We start from the raw sequence: 21,840 nt of genomic DNA on the forward strand, positions 1-21,840 counted from the left end.
TTCTTGATGCTAGCCTTGGTGCCTAGCTATCCCAATGATTAGGCCCTTAGAGGTTCCTTGACTGCTGGTGCCACTGATGCGAACAGCACAGGTGTAAGTTGTAAACAGATAAATACACAGACCAGCAACTCAGCTTTATTGAGTTCCCTCTACCTTGCTTTTACCTCCCCCACTGTTAAGTTTTTATACCTCAACTCTAGCTTGGCCATAAGTATTAGGTCTACAGACCAATCTGATTATCATTACGTTTGCTTTCTGGGCTTCTCTTCTCACCAAGCATTTAATGATGGCACTGAGATGTGACAAACACATAAAGCTTTTTTTTTTTTTTTTTTTTTTTTAAAGAGCCCTCCCCCAAGGGTTAAAAACTCAGTCCTAGAACTGGATTGGGCTTTAGCAGAATATACCAGTGATGATCCCTCCCGGGGCAAAACAGCAGAACCATTTCCCCCTGCTCAGCGAAGCCCTACGTTTGGGGGAGGAAGGAGGAGAACATGGTACCCAGAGTGAAAGGAGGAAGGGGAATGAACTGCTTGAAGATAAGCCAGTCAGAGGTAAATGGAAGATGTGCTCCCCGGAGTAGATGGTCTATAGAAGCAGACATTTTCCCAGGTCTAGCCAGGATGTTTTCAGGTTATTTATTTAAATGTACTGAATTATACTATTAATATTTACTATTGGGGCTATATGCTTTGTAGCTAGTATAGGCTGACTTATTGCACACAGCAGGGACTTGAATCCTTCCATTCCCCTCTTTTTCAAGGACTTTGTCCCCCCCCCCAATTCTCCTTCCCTTCCCCAGCCAGAGTCTCTGTTTGCTCCTATTCCCCCTTTCCCCTGGTTAGAGTGACCACCTTTGTTGGATGGAAGTAAGGGGAAACCACATGAAAAATAAGGGGCTGCTTTATTTTAAGGGATATTTTAAAGAAACACTATTTCCCTTAGCAAATCATATATTTTTTTTTTCTCTGAAGTGTACATTTCTACTGCCCTCAAGGATACAATGCAATTATCATTAGCTTCAATGTAATGTTTAAAATAGGACTTCTGAGCAGGTTTTAATACATTTCAATACATCTTAAAACAAGGGTTGGGGGGGAATCACCTTAAGGAAAAAAAATCTATTAAATAAGGTCGATGGTCCCTTAAAATAAGGGATGGGGGGTCACACTACCCCCCATTCCCAGGTCCCTCACTCCACCCTATGGGAGGAACTCTGTTTGCCCCCCTATTCTACCCAGCCCTCCCCCCCCTCCAATCAGCCTCGTTGGGTAAGTTTGTGAAGTCCTTATAGTCAACTCAACAACATTTCTCTGTAACATGTTAAACTCTAGAATGCTTTATTCAATCAACCTCACAAAACTTCAGGGAATGTTCCTGACACCCATGGCCAGAACCCACACCCCATTTTGGAGAAAACCAAATGGGCAAAATCAGGGGCGGGGGGAATGTATGGTGTTCCCATCTGGTTAGCACAGCCATAGCTTTCAAGCTCCACCAGAGGTGCTGGGGATGTGGCAGCACCCCTTGGCTTGAAGTGGTTTCCGTCAGATAAAGGGGTTTACAGTTTTGTTCAATGGCATTCAGTACCCCCACTAAAAAAATTATTTCAATGCCATGGAGCTACACTGCAATTATCTATTGATCAAACCATTGGTAATACTCTTACCTCATCTCTGATCATCTTCCCAATAGAATTTAGCATATTGACAACACCCTGAATGTCATCTTTCTGTCTGGGGGGGGGGGGGAGATTAAAAAGACGGTGACTTTTCAGCCTGGAAAAAAGAGATGCCTAAGAGGGGATATGATAAAATTAGGACCGGTGTGGAGAAAGCGAATTAGAATTATTTACTCCTTCACAAACACAAGAACCAGGGGATATTAATAGGCCAGCAGGTTGAAAACAAACAAACTAAACTTCTTCACACAATGCAGTCAACCTGTGGAACTCATTGCTAGAGAATGTTGTGAAGGCCAAAACTGTAATGGGGTTTAAAAAAAAAAAAAAAAGACATGCATTCCTGGAGGATAGGTTTATCAAATGGCTATTAGCCAAGATGGTCAGGGATGCAACCCCATCTTCTGGGTAGCCCTGGCTTGTGAGTGGAAGAAGCTGGGAGTGAATGACAGGAGTTGGATCACTTGATGATTGCCTGTTCTGTTCGTTCCCTCTGAAACGCTTGGCTTTGGCCCCTGTTGGATGACAGGACACTGGGCCAGATGGACCATTATGGATGCACTATGATTGTTCTTATGTTGTTAAGTTGCTTAACTGGGAAAGAGGCTGGGGGAAATAGGAGGCACACACACAGCCCCTACCATGGGGGAGGGGGAAATGGGCACCCTGTTGAGGGAGAAAGGGGCATGCATAGAGCCTTTTCTCAGGGCGTGTGACACCAGTGGTTCCCTGCGTCCCTCGATGTGTGTGCAATAAGCTTAGCGTGTACAAGCTGTGAAGCATCTTCCGATCCTTCCAGTTACATTCAATCTTCTGGAGTCTGAATATGAGGCTTGCTCCCACAAGCCCTACCTGGCACAGAACGACTATTGGGTTCAGCGGGCGCCTGTGTAGGGAGAGGGCTTGCACCATAGGGCTCTAGTTTTCTCCTCCCGGATTCATGGTTGAATTGCTGAGAACGGGTGCTAATTCATTAATTGGGTTTTAAATAATTAACGCGTGGCATTGAGGGGGGGGGGCGGGATTCGAACCGCCAATCTTCAGGCCCCTGCTGGGTGTTAGACCTAAACCAGAGACAGGGGGCGGGATTTTACGGTAGCTCCGCCGCTATTGGCTGATCTTGAAAATGATGGGTTCTCCGCCCCTCCCCTCCATTATGCTGACAGTATATTTCAGGGGAGGCGAGCTTTAATGGCAGCGCCGTCACTATTGGCTGAGCGAGGAAGGATTAGCATACACGTCACCCATTGGGGCGTTACGGAGGCGGGATTTCACGGAAGAGCCGCCGCCGTTGGCAGCGGGCGGAGATGTTTGGCGTGCGCGGCGGCCAATAGGAGCGGGGAGCCGGGTTTCCGCGCGCAGTTCGGAGCGGTTGCTGAGGGGGGGGTCCCGCCGGGGTGAAGGGGCGCGGAGGGCCGCGCAGCCATGGCGGGGTCCGGCGGCGGCGGCTTCTACACCCGGAGCGGGGGCGCCGACTCGCCGCCGCTCTTGAGCCTGAGGCGGAGATCGAGGCACCAGGGCCCGGAGGAGGCGGTGAGGGGACGGGATGAGCGGGAGAGAGGCTGAGGCAATGGGGGGCGGGGCTTGAGGGGGCGGGGCTTCACACCGGAGGGGGCGGGGCTTGGGGGATAAGGGCCGAGGTGACGCGGGGGGGGTGGGCAGATGCAAAGAAGGCGGGGCTGGGGGACCTATGAGGGGGCGGGGTTTGGGTGAGGGGGCGGAGCGTGGGCAGATGCAAAGGGGGCGGGGCTTGGTGAGGGGGCGGGGCGACACACGGGGCGTGGTCAGATGCGAATGGGGCGGGGCCGACGCGCAGGGCGTGGGCAGATGCAAAGGGGCGGGGCTTGGGGAGACATGGGGCGGGGGCGGGGCGACACGCAGGGCGTGGGCAGATGCAAAGGGGGCGGGGCTTGGGGAGACATGGGGAGGGGGCGGGGCGACATGAGAGGCGGGGCTTGGGGAGGTGTGTGGGGGGGTGAGAAACTTTTGGCGATGCGTGGGGAGGTTGGATTAAGGAAGTGGGCGGGGTCGTCTCTTGGGCTGGGGAGATAGAGGTGAAAAGGGGCAGTGACTTGAGACCCTCCTGCGGGTGTCTTTCACCCCTCTTGGATGTAGACCCCCTGCCCCCGAGCATCCCCTAGCATGGAGCTGGGTGGGTCTAACTTCTTTGGGGAATGGGTGTATGGCTGTGTGTGTGTGTTGAGGATGGGGGTTGGGTCTCAATGGGAGCAGGGCTCTTGGTGGAAGTTACACACATACAAGTTACAAATACCCCCCACCCCCTGGCTGCTTCAGCAGCTTGAGGGCTTGTACAGTCTGTTGTGCCATTGGGGTGGCTTGTTTGCTTCTTGCACTCTTGGGATTCCTTTTCGCTGGATTCAACTCCTTACCTCCTCCAGCAGCGAGATAGCTAACTTGCTGTAAAATCCTCCTGGAGACAGCATGGGTAGTTTTTTATTTTTTATCTTGACAAGATCAGCCCTACAGACCTTGTGTTCACTGCCAAAACAGGTGTGTCCTTTGCCTGGGGGTAACTAATGTGTTATCCTCAGGTAAAAGCACAGTGAAGATCAAATATTTCAGTTTTACAGCAAGGTAGACTTGCTGAGGTCAGCCTGACCTCACCGGACAAATAAAACACCTTATCTTCTTTATATGCATCCGAAGAAGTGGGCTGTAGTCCACTAAAGCTTATGCTCTAATAAATTTGTTAGTCTCTAAGGTGCCACAAGTACTCCTGTTCTTATCTTCACTATGCTTTTGCCTTGGGATAGCTCATGTGTTAGTTACCTCGAGGTTAAAAAACCCGTACTTTTAATAGTGAAGACCAAGCTATTTCCTCCAGCTGTGGTTGACCTCAATTTGCTACACTGAAGTAAAACCACAGTCTTGTTTCTACTAGAATTTTTCAGTGAGTTAGTTGTCTTGATGTAATCATATCTTTTTACAGTGAAGTAATAGTTTCTGATTGGTCTGCTTTTCTTGTTTATATCTCATTGAGAGTCTCATGTCCCAGTGCAGCAGCATATGGGTTAGAAACGCAACAGGAACTGTTCATTTTTTTTTTTAATCTACTACAATATTTTGAAAATAACGAAAACTGATTTCTACAAAGTCTATCTTTTTTAACAAGTTCTGAAAGCATCCCTTCAAAACTAACCGATTGGAATCTTTGAATAAAACATTTAAGCTAGTGAGACCTGCATTCACAATTCTATTTCCTCTTCAAACCGTTTTTATCACTGACACCTAAGCCTTTGCGGGGAGCTCTATTCCTATGGTCTCCCTGCTGTGCCACAGATTTCCTGTGTGACCTTGGGCAAGTTACTTAGGCCATTTCTATACTACAGCGGCACGGTTATGGTGCTGCTGCTGTAGCATCGGGGTGTAAACACTTCCTGCATCGATAGAAGGGGTTTTTCTGTCAATTTAGTTAATCTACTTTTCCGAGAGATAGTGACTAGGTTGATGGAAGAGTTCTTCCGTTGAGCTAGCTATATCTACACTAGCGGTTAGGTCGACCTAACTTTGGCAATCAGGGCAGGAGATGTTTTCACTGCGCTTCGTGATGGTCAATCTGATTTTGAAGTGTAGACCAGGCCTTAGACTCTGTGGCTTAGCTCCTCAAAGGTTCTCAATAGCAGTTAGGCACTTAAATACTTTTGAGGATCTTGGCCTCTGTGTCTCAGTTCCCCAGCTATAAAATGGGGATATAAAGCTGCCTCACAGGGGTGTTGAGGGTAAATGCTTTAAAGATAGAGAGGTGTTCGGATACTATGGTAATGGGGGGCTTGATAAGTACCTACAGACACTTAACTTATATTGTCATAGCTAGATTGATCAGGAGTGTGGAAAAAAAACCCCACTCCTGTGACCGACACAGCTGTGCTGTCAAACCTCCCAGTGTAGACACAGCCACGCCGATTTGAAGAGTACAGTGTCCATTGGGAAGGCGGTGCTCCTGCACAGGCAGAAGAAGTCCTTCTGTCAGTGTAGGCTTCATCTATGCTGGGGATTATGCCAGCATAGACTAGTATAAACATAGTCTAAGATACTTACTTTGATCTCTGGTTTTGGAAGTATGTGGGGGGGAATTATTTCCAGCCACTGTTGTAAAGCCTGAACATATAGTCTCTAATGATTTGGGCTGTTAAGCAATGTTTCCATTTTTAAATAAAGTTCAGTGTTAAGCTTGTATGTTGTGCGTGATTGTTTGCTTGAATTTTTATTGGTTCCCTCTTACCTGATGCGGGAAACCATGCCTTCCAGGTCGCTGGAACAACTGCTTCAAGAATCTAATAATTGGGAGTTGTTTATAAGCTCTTACATAGTTCTGACTGTACTAGACTTCAATATTTTTTTCCCTTTTTTTTTTGGGCAGGTTATGCTTGAGAAAGTATTGGGAATAACTACCCAAACCAGTAGTGGTTTAGCTTGTGACCCAAACACCGGGCAGATAGCATATCCTACAGGGTAAGTGTACTATATAAATGTGGAAAAGTGTAAGTTTATGTTCTGTGTCTACCTGCATGATTCTAGAAACCGCTGCAACTTACAGAGAAAAAAATGGACATGGGCCCTGGTTGTTTTGCCAACTGTGTGTATGCAGTATTGTTATTTCACTGTTACTTTGGGGCTCCATCTTACAGTCCTTTGTCACTCAGGTAGGCTTTACGTAAGCAGAGGCTAATGGGACAGCTTGCGTGAGTAAAGGTTGGATCCCATCCCATGACAGAATCAGCTACCACTGTAAGAATATTCAGAGTAGCTAGAGGCATGCTTGAGCATCAAAATTCCAACTGACTTCAGTAGGAGATAAAGACACTCAGCATTTCATAGGGCTGTGAGCCCTTAGTAGGTTTTTTCTTTTTTTTCCCCTTGTGGGGCTTCTCTAAACCTTATCTCACAGGGTTCCTCAAGCAGCCAAGGGCTGGAAATGTAATAGTTGTTAAGAGCTTTACATCTTCTAGATCTGGCTAAAGAGGTATTTTCGAGTGCTTTAAGTTAACCTTCTCATTCATGGGCATCCAGAAGTCTGATATCACTGCTGGATTAGACCTGTGAGTTTCATGGTAATGGAGTAGTTTAAGCTATACTTTTTCTTTCCTCTGTATTGACTCCACCACTTCCAGGCATAGATGCTGGAATTTAGGGTGCTGGGGGTGCTGCCGCACTCTCTGGCTGAACATGGTTTCCATCATATACAGGATTTACAGTTTGGTTCAATGGCTTTCAGCACCCCCACTATAAAAATTGTTCCGGAACCCCTACTTTCAGACTCAGTCTCTGATGCTGAGAGTCAAGAAAGTGACCAAGAAAGAGTCCTGACCTCTGATCCCAGTATGACAGTGCGTGGTATGAGAGTTACCAGTTGGCCTGGCTTGCTGTTTATAAAATGTGTTAGGTGTGGGGTATGGAGGACTATATTGGGATTGCAAGCTTTCATGTTTAGAATGCGGGGTGGTTTCTTGGCCCTGCTTGCAGCACGGGGGCTGGGTCTGTAGCAAAGCATGCAATCCGAGTCATTCTGAAAAGAGCCAGCTTATATGTCTTGCTGCCCTAGGGAGCAGCCTGTTTTCTCTCTCTCTGTTTTTGAGTTGAGGGTTCTTGTGTCATCGTTCTGATTTCAAAGAAACAAAGTTGTATTACTTTGCAACCTTCCAGCAAGAGTGTTTGTTTTTAATCTAACTTCTGTGTGTGTGCTGTGAGCATATAACAGCAAATCAAGGGACCTGATTAATCAGTAGCTAACCCACTGAAAGTTATAACAGCACAGGTCAAAATTAGCTTGCTCAGTTACAGAATAGATACATTACAGCCAATTTAAAAAATGTTTGCAGGATTAATTATTCAAAAGAACAAAATAGATTTGTATTTTTTAACACAAACTTTTAAATATTTTGTTTCCTTTATGGTGCTCAACTGAAATAGAGGGAAAGAGTCAATCATGTTGAGAATTATTTTTAAGAAACATTCTTACCTATTTCACAAATTATTATTTCTTTGTATTGCTGTAGCACTTAGCTGCCCCAATCATGGCCCAGGGCGGCCTGGTGCTAGGTGCAGTACGAACACAGAACAAAAAGACTGTTGATTTGAATGATTACAACTGAAAGAATTCTTAAAATTGAAAACTTTTCTGAATGTTAACTGCTTTGCATTTCTCTTGGCTTGTTAAAAGCCAACTACTAGTCAGATTCATTTTCTGGCCTGATGCTGTGGCATTTGGCATACAAACACTGCAGGATTGTCTCTTTTTTTTATTTTTTTAATCCCACTATTTACACTGGTATTATTTAAAAACAAAAACAAATGGGAAAAAAAAACTATTAGCCTTGTAAAAGCTTGTTTTAACAAACCCTAAATTATACTTTAAATGGTCTGTTTAACTTAAAATATTAGTCAAAAGTGACACTATCACCATCGGTATCCATTGTCAGAGGCTGAAACCAGATTCAGTCATGTTTTAAGGGTAAGTGCTTATTGCTGTACGATGGGAACAGGGGTTTCAGGTAACACTTTCAGTTATTGTAGTAATCTCCAGGTTAGTGTTAGAACAAAAGCCTTCTAAAAATATAACATAACATAAACATATTAAAGTTGGCCTAGTAGATAGAACACTGGACTGGACTCTGGAAACCTTGGTCCTATTCCTGGCTCTACAACTGGCCTGCTGGGTGACCTTGGGCAAGTCGTGTCACAACTTTGTGCCTCAGTTTCCCATTTGCAAAATGGGGATAATGATACTGACCCCCTTTGTCAAGCACTTGGGGCTTGACTGATGCCGAGCTAGGGTTGCTGTTGTTGTTTTTATTTAAAAAAATAGGATGTGCTTTTCTCTGCAACGCTTTCCCTTTTCTGGGAAGTCTTCCAAACTCTGAAGATTGCCATCCTCCTCTGAACACCCCAGCGCTCCACAAACCAGGTGAAACACTTATTAATGTAAATGTCTTGTTCTTTCTTTTCAGGTGTGTGGTTGTAATTTTAAATCCCCAAAAGAATAAACAAAGACACATCTTTAATACTTCCAGGTATTGTCAATGCTTAAATTTACTCACCACCTCGATAGTGTTTATTCCAAACTTGCTTTTTGGGATTTGGGTTGCTGAGAAAGGAATGTGACTCTCAGCTGAGCAAAGTGTAACTGATACTGTGCATGGCTGCTATCTGCCTCCTTACGGACCAGGACCCCACTGTGCCAGTTGCTTTACAAACACATTACAAAAAGACAGTCTCTGCCCCCAAAGAGCTGACAGTCTAAGTAGATAAGCTATCGTAGACTGTGTGTTTGAATAACACTATGGTGGGTAACGTCAGAATGTTTTTTCCTTATCAGTGTTTATTGCAGTGAGCACTGTCTGAACTTTCTCTGAGGGAAAACGAAAGCCATATCTTTCTTTCAGGAAAACGCTGAGTGCTCTGTCTTTCTCACCTGATGGAAAATTTATTGTTACTGGTGAGGTGAGTTCTGCTGAAGTGTATTATAGTGTGTACACTTGGAATGGAATTTCTGATTTCTCTACCAATGCAAATGCTTGTATGCCTGGAAAACCTGCCATAGTAAGACTAGAAGGAATGCCCAGTTAGTGCCCTCTGTTTTGATGCTAGCTTTCCGGCCTCCATACATTGGTTGAATTCTGGCCAGTTGATCAGGTAGTACTAATCTGGAATTTAAACCGTAAAGATGAGCATTTAAACTACAGACTAACGTGGCCGAACTGTGAGTTGTCCGCACTAGGATACTAGACTAGATGGACCATTGTTCTGATCTGGGATGGCAATTCCGATTTTTTGTGTGTACAATTCAAATGGCTTCACATATTCAAATGACTCTTGCAGAACGGGCACAGGCCAGCTGTACGAGTGTGGGACGTCGAGGAGAAGATGCAAGTATCTGAACTGCATGGCCATAAACATGGAGTGGCTTGTGTGGCTTTTTCTCCCAACATGAAGTATATTGTGTCAGTGGGCTATCAACATGACATGATTGTCAATGTATGGGACTGGAAGGTAAGGCACTACAGATGTCCGAGACAAATAGCCTCTGTCATTTCTCACTGAAAAGCAAAGAATTTACTGATGCCTTTATAATAAAAGATAATATATCTGTTAGCTTATATGATAATCAAATGCAATCAAAATAACCCCTCCCTCATTCAAACCAAGAAAACGATCTCACTTGGGGAAAACAGCTGGACTTTGATAATCTTGTAGGCACATAGCAAACTCTAGCATTCCTGGAGCAAGGGCAAGTTTCAGAGCTGAGGACTTTGTTGAGACTATCCTGCCTCCCTTTTCCTGATGAATAAGGCACACATTTTTTAACAGGGAAGGTAATTAACCATTGGGACAACTCACCAAGGATTGTAGTGGATTCTCCATCACTGGAAATTTTTAAATCAAGAATGGATCTTTTACAAAAAAAAAAAAGATGCTCTCATTCAAACAGGAATTAACTCAGGGAAATTCCATGGCCCATGTTATACAGAAGATCAGACTAGATAATCACAATAGTTCCTTCTAGCCTTATAATCTATGAACATTATCTGATCTCTCCTCTTCACTTGCTTGTCTATCCTGCCTCCTGCTCCCAGATGAACACGATTTGATTTCACTGTCTTCTCTCCTTCCTGCCTCCCCACTGTATTATTTGTCACACGCATTGTAATATGAAAGTACCTAGGACCTGTCATCTTGAGCAGGTGTAGATCACATATCATTCGTGCAGAGCTTGGAAGGTAATACATTATAATGCCTGCAGAGCACATGTATATCCTAAAGGATTTATTCACCTTTTGCAGTATGTTTACTCCGAAAAAGAGAAGTCCAGTGAAGGCAGTCCTGCTTGATTGAGTCAGCTCAGCGGTATACACATGAAGCTTCTAGGTCAAGCTGCCTTAGAGTTATTAGGAGACCGGGGTGGAGAGTGGAGGAAGTATTAGATTATTTTCAAAACCTTTTCCTCCTCCCTACCCCACCAGGAGGGCTGGAACGGGGCAGGGGTCAATGGCCCCATCACTTTTTACCTTAAGGGTGAGCGATGGGAGGGAAGAGGGGGCGGAGAGGAGCAAGTGAGGGGCACGGTCTTGGGGGAAGAGGTGGAGGTCTTGGGGGGAGGGGGAGAAGAGGTGTTTGGTGGGGCCTCGGGGAACGGTTGGGGTGGGGCCATGGTTCGGGCACTGGTGCCTCCCTGTACCTCCCCTCCATTTCTAGTGAGCGTCCAGCATTCCTGCATCTCGCACTCAGGAGAATCACCGTTTCACAAAAAAACCTTGTCCAAATTGTCAGAAAAACCATCTTTTCTGGCAGATGAATTGTTTGCAAAATTGTACTTCATGTCAATATTCATATGAATTGTTAAGTGATGAGGATGAAGTGGGAGTGTGTCAAAATTGGCCTTGTAGTGGAATCAGGATTTCAGTCGTAACTTCCATGTCTCTTGTGCTGTGTATCTCTCATGAACACCCAATAATTTGTACATTTTTTGTCTCTTTACAGAAGGATACCCTAGTAGCATCAAACAAAGTGTCCTGTAAAGTTATTGCAGTATCCTTCTCTGAGGACAGCTACTTTGTTACTGTTGGCCACCGCCATGTTAAATTCTGGTTCTTGGACGCATCGAGGGAAGTTAAGGTAAACCTTTCTCATGTGCTGTACCAGTTGGATGTGGGAGTACATGACTTTAAAAAAAGGTGCTCAGGATATTCAGACAGTTGACTAGGTATCTGTCCCTGCAGCAGTCAGGAATATTCGTTTAGGTGAGTGGCGCCAAAGAGCAGTAAGGCTTTTCATGCCCTACACTCAATCTCTCTCCTGAAGCAGGGCAGGTGACAATGACTTATGGCCAGGCAGCTCTAGGTGGGTTTTGAATCTAGCTTTCTGGAAGTAGTCTTCAAAAATCACATTCACAATAGAGCACAGGGATGAAGGGGCAAGAAATTGCTAAATTAACGTTTAAAACGCATTTGCAGGATGTGTCAGTTCTTTGACAGAGCTATTGCATACTTGCCGGATTCCAGAAAACGTGAATCAATATGTTTGACAATCCTGTTTCCCATTTTTAAAAAGGAAAAACTTACTTATCTCCTAGGGATATTTTGAGGCTTTCTTTAGATCCTCGGTGAAAAGTATCAGAAGGACAAATGTATTCGTATTTATAATGCAAACTAATGTGTTCATTGCAGATTAAAGAGACTGTGCCATTGGTTGGTCGCTCTGGACTTCTGGGAGAACTTCACAATAACATCTTTTGTGGTGTAGCATGCGGGCAAGGGAAATTGTTGGGCAACACTTTCTGTGTGTCTTATTCTGGACTTCTCTGTCAATTTAACGAGAAGCGAATGCTGGAAAAATGGATTGATCTGAAGGTAAAATGCCTTGTTGCCTAATTATTGTAAAATAATTCCATTTAGTTTCAGATACCTATGCTTCCCTTATATCTTACTGTAATTGTTTTATAGAAATACGTTCTCTGTTATAGTATCAGGGGTAGCTGTGTTAGTCTGTAGCCACAAAAACAACAAGGAGTCCAGTGGCACCTTAAAGACTAAGATTTATTTGGGCATAAGTTTTCGTGGGTAAAAAACCACCCATGGACTCCTAGTTGTTTTCTGTTATAAAAAAGGTAACTTTATGCGTGTGAAATTCTTCCTTCAGGTATCGCTAGCAAATTGCATCTGTGTTAGTGAAGAGTTTATTTTTTGTGGCTGTGCAAATGGAACTGTGAGGATCTTTCATTCCCACAACATGCATTATCTCACTGATCTACCGAAACCTCACTACTTGGGCGTTGATGTAGCCAAAGAGCTTGAACCAAGGTACAAAGTTTTGACATGAAATATAGTGCTTCACTGTGTGTATTATGTTTGACTTGGCTTGAAGGAAAAAGTGCCTTCTCTTTGTGCATCTTAAATACTTCATACAGCTTCTAAAGATAGTGGCTAAATAGCAAAGGCCAGATTTTCAGAAGTGGCCAGTGACCCTTATTAATGTGAGCTGAGCATTTCTGAAAGTTTGTGTGTTTCAGTCTTACATTTAAGAAAAGAAGAAAATGGATATCTAAGATTAAATTGACTTGAAATCAGTCATCTTTCAGAGTCTCTAATCCAGTGTTATTAACATTAAAACGGGTTTCTGAAAGAGCTTGAAGAAACTAAAACCTGATACTTTGCATATAACAATGTAAGGTTTTAAGACAAATCAGACTTGACAGCCTCTTTGCCTGTTTTAATAAAATACTTAGCTCTTGTATCAGGCTTTTCATCGACAGATCTCAAAGCACTTTACGGATGAGGTAGGTATCATTAATTTGATTTTTCTTTCAGTGTAACTAACTGGCGTGAATGTTTTCCAAATAGCTAGGTGGCTTTTCGGAGCTGTGCATCATCAGAACAGTCTGTTGGGCTGTACCCAGGACATAGAGATTTTTCACAGATATGAAATTCTGGATGGCCGAGGGTAAAAACCCAAGAATAATGATCTGCACTGTAAGACTTGAAGTGCATCTAGCATGGACATTTGTGAGACTAGGTACATGCTCAGAAAATGTAGCTGTGGTTTTAAGATGTTCGGTAGGCTGGAAGATTAGTGAATTTAAAACAGAAATTGTTGTATATATCATACTTTAGCTTGCATTTTTTGTTTTTTAAATTCAGCTAAAAAGAATAATTCCTCTTTCTCTGTCTCTTAAGACGACCAGATTCCGTCTACCCAGACACCATTGCCTTAGCCTTTGACCCATGCAATCGTTGGCTCTCTTGTGTGTATAAAGACCACAGTATATACATCTGGGATGTTAAAGACACAAACAAAGTTAGCAAAGTGTGGTCAGACCTCTTCCACAGTTCCTTTGTATGGAATGTTGAGGTAAGATGTAGTTCGTGTGCTAGCATTAAACCGAGCTTCTGAAGGTGGTGGTGGGGAATAAAAATGACTTATAAGCTTCTTTACTAGCTTCACCCACTTAGAAAAGATGATTTTTACTATCCTATTATTTCCATATCCGACTAGTAACTGATTAATAATAAAGGTTTCCCTCTAGTCAGACCATACTGTCAACCTCCTATGTCTAATCAAACTGAATACAGAAAATCTCACCCTCAGAGATGCTTCAGTAAGCTTTTTCTCAGACTGGACCCCTCCCAGGCCTGGGCACAATTCTTTCCCCTGGTACAGCTCTTGTTCCAGCTCAGGTGATAGCTAGGGGATTCTTCATGATGGCTCCTCTCCCCCTCTGTTCTCTTCCACCCCTTTATATATCTTTTGCATAAGGCGGGAACCCTTTGTCCCTCTGGGTTTCCACCCGCCCTCACTGGAAAAGCACCAGGTTAAAGATGGATTCCAGTTCAGGTGACATGATCACATGTCACTGCAAGACTTCATTGCCCACTTGCCAGCACACACCTATACAGGAAGGCTATCAGGTAAACACAGCCATCTGCAGACAATGGTCCTTGTTAATGGGAGTCATCAAGCTTCCAAACCATCATTAATGGCCCACACTTTACACAATTACAATAGGCCCTCAGAGTTACATTTTATATTTCTAGTTTTAGATACAAGAGTGATACATTTATACAAATGGGATGATCACACTCAGTAGATTATAAGCTTTGTAATGATCCCTTACAAGAGACCTTTTGCATGAAGCATATTCCAGTTACATTATATTCACTTCTTATTATGTTTTTATAAAACCATATAGACTGCACAACGTCACAGTCATCTTCCCCCTGGGGCCATGACAAGGAATCTGATGATGGGGGAGCTCTTTGAAAGGGCAGTGGTGAGGGATGGTGAGACAGCTGGTCATGGTGACTCTTGTCTATTACCGTTATAACCGTATCACTGTTCCATTGTGCTTCCCGGTCTGTGGTATCCACCTGTTGTGATCTTATACTTAGAGTGAAAGCTGTTCTGGGCGGAGACTGTCTTATATGTTATAGCGTGCCTAACGCCATGGGGATGGGGACCTTTAGGCACAAATAAAGAGATTCTATCATTATTGATTGTTTTAAATATAACTCCCCTAACTCAGATAAACAAACAAAAAACCCCACCCCATTTGGACAAAGGTTTCCAGTTTCCCTTTTTTATTAGTCAGTTTCACCTACTAAAAAAGCCATGTGATGAAGAGAAAATCTCTCCAGTTTTAAGCAGAGGATTGCAGAGGAGTCTTGTAGAACAAACTTCTGCTGTTACTTAAGCTCCTGGACTCCCACTCTGTTTTTGGAATGTAAACTAATTTGTACCTTTCCTCTCTCCGTTGTCCCCCCACCTCCCTTTTATGTTGTGGAAATATGTAGGTTTACCCTGAGTTTGAGGATCACAGGGCCCGGTTACCTCCAGGATCTTTTCTAACCTGTTCATCCGATAACACCATACGATTCTGGAATGCGGAAAGCGACGCTAGACCTATGTTCCAGAAGAACATTTACAGTAATGTACGCACCCTGGTGGCTTTTTGTTGACCGGCACACACAGCTTTAGAATAATGGGGCCAAATTCACCGGTGGCTTACCCCAGTCTAAAGCCTGGCAGATGAGCCTTTAAGTGTACTGCAGGGAGGGAAAGTCTAGTGGTGGAAATGAGATAAAATCTCTCTCCTGTGCTGGAGTATTGGGAGAGAGCACAGCTGAAAAATTGGTTGGTGCTGGCTAGAAAGACATTGAGGTGAGGTGGGATGTACTGGTTCAGTACCTCTCTTCAGCAGTCATCTCTCTCTTTCACATGCATTTGTCTGACTCAAAACAAGTTACTTCCAACTTAAAGCCTTTAGGTATTTAGCTTTTATTTTAAACATGTTCAGAAGTTTTACAATGATCTGAAGAACCCAGGGTTCCTGGATATCTTATTCCTGCCTATAGGAGCAGTTCCTATCCACATTTATCAGTTCAGCTAAGCCAACAACATTCTGTACAGATTTGCCTTTTTTGAAAGTGAGAGATGAGGATTTAGTGGCTAAAGAACAAGACTGGTAAACTGCGTTCACCCTTCTGTACCGCATTTTCCCATCTATGAAATGGGGATACTTACCACCCTTGCAAGGGCGTCCGTGAGGCTCAGTCAGTATCTGACAGTGCTTTGGAGGTAGTGTGGCCTAGAGGATAGAGCACTGAACTGCAACTCAGGAGACCTGAGTTCTGTTTCTGCCTCTGCCACTGGGTGAACATCCCCCTCTGTGCCTCAGTTTCCCCATCGGTAAAAGGGGGCTAAGGACACTGCCCTCTTTTATAATGCGCATTGAGATCTGCTGATGGAAAGCCCCATATTACAACTAGGGATGCTGATGATTTGAGTTCTCGGGGCAGACAGCATTATAAACATTAAGGTGGGATTTCAAAGAAACTTGCGTGACTTAGGTGCACAGGTCCCATTGAAAGTCACTGGGGCTTGTGCTCCTCAAGCATTCAAACATTTTTGAAAATCCCATCCTTAAGGTACTAGTATACTATTGAAGTCAAAATTACTCTACTACCGGAGACGGTCGCAAGCATTCTATTGTTTGTTGTTATGGTATATACCTAACTCGCTCTTTCTTCCCCCTCACAATATAAAGAACTTGCTGAAGGTGGTGTACATGGACAATAATAATCAGCATTTGCAAGATTCAACCAGTGTGCCTGACCGAAATGAAAATGCAGGATATCTAGATGTGAAAGCAGGTGTTCGTGTGATGCAGGTTAGCCCTGATGGCCAGCACTTAGCCTCAGGTGACAGAGGAGGCAACCTGAGGCAAGTATGATCATATCTATCAGCTGTCACCTCTACTCCGTTTCACTGAATGTTGCACGTTTTAACAGAAATGATCCTGGAAATGCAAAACAGCTACAGGTTCTGTACCTGTCCGGATACATCTACGCTGCAAATTAAGGTATAATTGTGGCACAGGTAGTGATACCCGTGCTAGCTTTAATCTAGCTAGTGCAGGTAAGAATAGCGGTGAAGGCACAGCAGTGCAGGCTTGCGTACAAGCCTGCTGGGGGCCCTGGGTGCACATTTGGGTTGCTAGCACACCTGGGGTCCATGCCATTGTGTCTTCACCGCTATTGTTACCTGCACTAGCTAGATTAACGCTAGCACAGCTATGTCTTCCCACCCTACATCTTAATTTTGGGTGTAGACACACCCTCCAACTCCATTCAGTCATGGATGGTTATTTGGTCCAGATCTCAAACCTGGCTACCACAAAGGTGATGCTTGACATTGACACCCCTTTCTACTCCAAAACCCCCTATCGCAAGCAGAGTTTTGACCCTAAAAGGTGAGATGTGCCAGAGACTCCATGAACCCCACTAGGGACTTTGCTGCTGCTTTTGATTTTACGTGGAAGATGGTCGGATACCACCATGATGGGCAGCAATATAAATCCCTAAATAGATTAGCAGCACTAACTTTTCTGGACAGTCTAAATAGATATTGCTCCATTTTCCTTAAGAAGGAAAGGGTATTTTCTACTGCAGTATGACTGGTTTGAATGGCGCATTCAAAAACGATTCCCATAAGTACCATGTCTTGTGCTCCCAGTAAGCCAAAATTGCTACTAGTGCCGAAAGGGCAAAACGCTTTGAACAGCTCCACTTGGATTTTGGATGTGTGGTAAGCAACTGGAGTGATTTCTTTTATACCTTGGTGTGAATGTTTGAATCTGTAAGAGAGCATGTGACTTGCAGATCCAGGGTTACATGCTCATCCCAAGATGCATATGCAGTGCTCCAAGAATTCCTGTTACTGCTAAACTTATCTTCATATATGCAATGAAAGAATGTATCTTTCAATCCTGACTTTGGAGGAAGTGTCCCACTTCATCTCATCCCCTCGCTAATACCTGCTTTTGGTTGTGATTTCTCCATATTGGGGTTTTTCTGTGTCTAGTTACAAAACTCCTCATGAGAGTAGTCTTATTCCTTAAATGTTAGTGGTTTTGTATTATCACTATTATCTGACTGGCCAGTGTGTAATAAGCTAGGACTGTATAGTTCTGCCCTGATCCAGCAAGGCACTTAAGCATGTGCTCAACTTTGAGCATGTATGTAGTCCCATTGATACATCCACTTTAAGGCCAAAAGGGACTATTAGGTCATCTAGACCTCCTGTATAACACAGGCCACACAAAATTCACCCAGTTATGCCTGTACTGAGCCCAATAATTTGTGTGTTGACTAAAGCATCTCTTCCAGAGAGGCATCCAATCTTGATTTGAGGACTCCAAGAGATGGAGAATCCACCATTTCCTTGGGAGAGTTTGTACCAATGGTTAATCACCCTCACTGTGTTTAAAAATCTGTGTCTTTCTAATTGGAATTTGTCTGGCTTCAACTTCTAGTTCTTGTTCTGCCTTCTCTGCTAGGTTAAAGAGCCCTTTAGTACCAGGTATTTTTCTCCCCCATGAAGGTACTTATACACTGTAAGTCACCTCTCAGTCTTCTTTTAGATAAACTAAACAGATCGAGCTCCTTAAATCTCTCACTGTAAGACATTTTCCCAGTCCTCAAATCATTTTTTGAGGCTTCAGTGGGTTTACTCAGTGCTTAAAGATAAGCATGTGCTTATGTGTGTTATATCCCTTTCCCCGCTCTGTCTGTCTTGTCTATTAAGACTGTAAACTCTCCAGGGGCCATTTGCTGTTCTGTGTTTGTACAGTGCCTAGCACAACTGGGCCCCATTCTTGGTTGGCCCTTAGGCCACTACCATAATAAACATAATTAAAAAGTGCTTTGCTGGACTGGTTTGCTTCTCCTCCCCCCCATCAATGGGTAAAATTGCTGGCTTTTCACTGTTGCATTTTTATTGTAGGATACATGAGTTACAGTTTATGCAGGAAGTGGTTAAGGTGGAAGCTCATGATTCAGAAGTTCTCTGCTTGGAGTATTCCAAACCAGAAACTGGTAAGTTTTTGAAAACAAACTCGAGGAAAATGACAAAAGCACAATTGAACACATGGAAGGTGCTGAAAATATATTGAAGGATTATTTGTGTTTCTTTGGCTTCAGTCTGCGTCAAGCTATGTATCAGAGGGGTAGCCGTGTTAGTCTGAATCTGTAAAAAGCAACAGAGGGTCCTGTGGCACCTTTGAGACTAACAGAAGTATTGGGAGCATAAGCTTTCGTGGGTGTGAAGTGAAGTGAGGTTCTTACCCACGAAAGCTTATGCTCCCAATACTTCTGTTAGTCTCAAAGGTGCCACAGGACCCTCTGTCAAGCTATGTGTAACTTTAGGTTAGCAGAAATATTCGTCTAAAACTGCCTTCTGTTGATTAGCTCTGTTAAATATTTTATCTGAGATTTTAATATATTTTACTGGAAAAAGTGGTGTTTTTTTTTTTTTTTTTTTTAGTAAAATGAGATTGAGTCTGAATACACATGATCATTTGTGTAAGAAGATTCCATTTTTACATCGTAATTTTTCAGAATATGATGCTTCAAACAAATGTTGCTTATTTTTAAAGGAAACAGAAATCCCCATGCCTTTACAAATGTCCCTTTAATGTCTCTAGGTATGGCACTGCTGGCTTCAGCAAGCAGAGACCGACTGATTCATGTATTAAACGTAGATAAAAATTATAAATTGGAGCAAACTCTGGATGATCATTCATCTGCCATAACAGCTGTCAAATTTGCAGGTAAGTTTCCAGACTTCATATTAACACTTATTGTTTCTATTAAACTTTCATTGATCTGTCTTAGTGCTGCGAAGAGAGAACTTAAAAACCTATTGTAAAGTAACTGAATTTTTTCTTTAAAAGGATGTCTCATTGCATAGCTTGGCAGTAGAGCTGGGCAAATAACTTTTTTTTTTTTTTTTCCAATTTGCTGGAAGTTCAGAAAAATTGTGTTTGGGGGAAATTCAGTTTGACTCAAATCGAAACCCAAAATTTGCACAGACAAAAATTAAAATATCAGTGAATAGATTTTTTTGGTATGGGGCACTTCTAAAGTGCCTGTTGAAGTCCGCTCCCTTATAACTAGACTTGGTAACATTCGATTTTTGTTTTTTGTAATTTTGACTGTTTATTTTTAAGCATTTTTTTTCTGTTTTATTGATTTTTAAATTTTCACAGTTGTGGGAGATTATGGGGGTGGTCACAGTTTTTATTTAATTACAGTGGATGTTGAGATTCAAAAAGTTAAAGCTTTGTAACCATTTAAAATACACATTGTATATTTTGACATATGATGTTGACAAAATAAATAGCCGTAAATCAAACTCTGAGTAAAACACTGCTTGAGAACTTTGTAAACTTTTTATTATCGATGGAAATAGGTTGTGTGTGTGTGTGTGTGTGTGTGTGTGTGTGTGTGTGTTGAAATCAACATTTAATCACATCTTTCCAAGCCTATTTATAACCTTTAGCCCAGAGGCTAAGGCACCCACCAGGGATGTGAAGACCTGGGTTCAGTCCCTCCTCTGCCTGATGTGGAGAAGGGATTTGAACTTGGATTCCTACAGTGCAGGGGAGTGTCCTAACCTCTGGGCTGTGGCATATTCTGGGGCAAATCTTTTTTTCGGTTCCTCCTGCTGAAGCTGTTCCACCTTGTATACGTTAAATAGTCATTGGAGCAGGGACTCGAACATGGGCACTTTCACATCTTAGGTGAGCTCCCGAAAAACCAGTCTATTCTTACCCTTTTCCTGACCCAGGGACTAGTTATTGTCATTGAGTGTTAATGCATAATGACAAAGAGTGGTTTCCCATATGTTCGTTTTCCCCAGATGGGACGCAATCTTCGGCACGTTCTCATAACTCTCTATTTGTCAATGGAAATTTGGAACCAAATCCTCATCTGATGTAAGCTGAGTAGCTTCATTGACTCTTATACAGCCTGGCAGATTTAGATCCGCTATGGATCTGACCTTTAGATCTTAAGCATTTAATTTTTAAAATACGCTACTTAGTGCAATTTTAGCTTTCTTGCTTTACAGCTCTTCAAAGGGAGGTATTGCAATGAATCCTTATTAGGGCTTGATGCCTACCTTAAACTCTGACTTCATTTTTCCTTCCTTCCTTTTCCTTCAGGTAATGGAGAAGTTCAAATGATAAGCTGTGGAGCTGATAAAAGTATTTATTTTCGCAGTGCACAGAAGGTAAGCTGTAGCATCCCTCTGTAGATAGTATCTTGCCAGTGATCAGCTGCTGTCTTCTCTGTGGTGTGTACTCTCTTTAACAAAATTGAAGTTACACTGCATACTATAAACTTACCCCTGAAAAATCAAAACTCTGTCTAGAGTTTGAGATTTAATTTCAGGTCCTTGCAGGCACTGTAGATTTTACAGGGTTTCTATAGCAGGGATTTATTGGCATTATCTGACATGGGGTTGTCCATTCTATATGGGATTTTTTAATTGTACCCATAAACACAGATGGGGAAAAGTTGTTGACAGAAGTCAGGGTTCTAGTACAAGAAGCAGAGTGCTCCAATCTTGTTTTCTGGTCTGCACGTCTTTTTATGCAGGTTGCAGATGGGATTAATTTCATTAGAACTCACCATGTTGCTGAAAAAACCACCTTATATGACATGGATATTGATATCACACAGAAATACGTAGCTGTTGCCTGCCAAGATAGAAATGTCAGGTGATCTGTTTTATTTGCTTTATTTATGCGGGCTAGACTATAAAACACACTGTTCCTAATAGAGAGATTTTCCCCAATATGTCTGAATAACAGGAATACATCTCAAGGGTTGTCTGGTAGCCTTTGAGTCGAGAAACTCAAAGGTCAGAGAAGACACCAGAGTCTTAAGTGCCCTAATAATGGCCGTGCCCATTTTAATGAAATGGTAATTCTTTATTTAGTAATCCCTCAAACAAATGGTACTCCAAGGTTCTTTATCCTCCTCTGATGCTTTGACCCCATCTTTGACAACAAAGCTTGCAGCAGTTTTAATACGCTGGTTAACCTGAACCATTTGTAAATGTCCAATTCTTCCAAGAATTCATCTTTAGATAATGGTTCTGGTGGAACCAATCATGGGCAAATACCAACCTATCCTGTCCAATCCTCATTGCTGACTTTCCACAACATCAGAGTACTATATTTACCCCATACTTTTTTCCAAAGGTCTGTTTCACTTTCAGTAGATAAGTTTGTTATCTTAAGTTTAAGGGGGGGAGGGATAGCTCAGTGGTTTGAGCATTGGCCTGCTAAACCCAGGGTTGTG

The 21,840-nt window shown here is 43.0% G+C and overlaps 1 protein-coding gene across 2 annotated transcripts in view; it reads left to right on the forward strand.

Annotated features, from left to right (window-relative positions):
- The first annotated feature begins 361 nt into the window (after positions 1–361).
- WDR62 (WD repeat domain 62) overlaps positions 362–21,840 on the forward strand; it is a 42,976-nt gene continuing 21,497 nt past the window's right edge. The window contains exons 1-15 of one of the 2 annotated variants that reach the window (XM_065571539.1): positions 362–554; positions 6,063–6,154; positions 8,650–8,712; positions 9,085–9,142; positions 9,521–9,691; positions 11,180–11,314; positions 11,866–12,048; positions 12,338–12,498; positions 13,372–13,546; positions 14,986–15,123; positions 16,239–16,414; positions 18,476–18,567; positions 19,176–19,301; positions 20,697–20,764; positions 21,133–21,254. In XM_065571539.1, the coding sequence (XP_065427611.1) occupies positions 495–554; positions 6,063–6,154; positions 8,650–8,712; positions 9,085–9,142; positions 9,521–9,691; positions 11,180–11,314; positions 11,866–12,048; positions 12,338–12,498; positions 13,372–13,546; positions 14,986–15,123; positions 16,239–16,414; positions 18,476–18,567; positions 19,176–19,301; positions 20,697–20,764; positions 21,133–21,254 (1,820 nt within the window). In that variant the 5' untranslated portion in view covers positions 362–494. Of the gene's footprint in view, positions 555–2,946; positions 3,215–6,062; positions 6,155–8,649; positions 8,713–9,084; positions 9,143–9,520; positions 9,692–11,179; positions 11,315–11,865; positions 12,049–12,337; positions 12,499–13,371; positions 13,547–14,985; positions 15,124–16,238; positions 16,415–18,475; positions 18,568–19,175; positions 19,302–20,696; positions 20,765–21,132; positions 21,255–21,840 lie in introns of those variants that run through there. The other variant, XM_065571538.1, reaches the window with a different exon arrangement.

This window comes from Chrysemys picta, chromosome 17 (assembly GCF_011386835.1).
Source record: "Chrysemys picta bellii isolate R12L10 chromosome 17, ASM1138683v2, whole genome shotgun sequence".
Taxonomy (NCBI): Eukaryota; Metazoa; Chordata; order Testudines; family Emydidae; genus Chrysemys; species Chrysemys picta.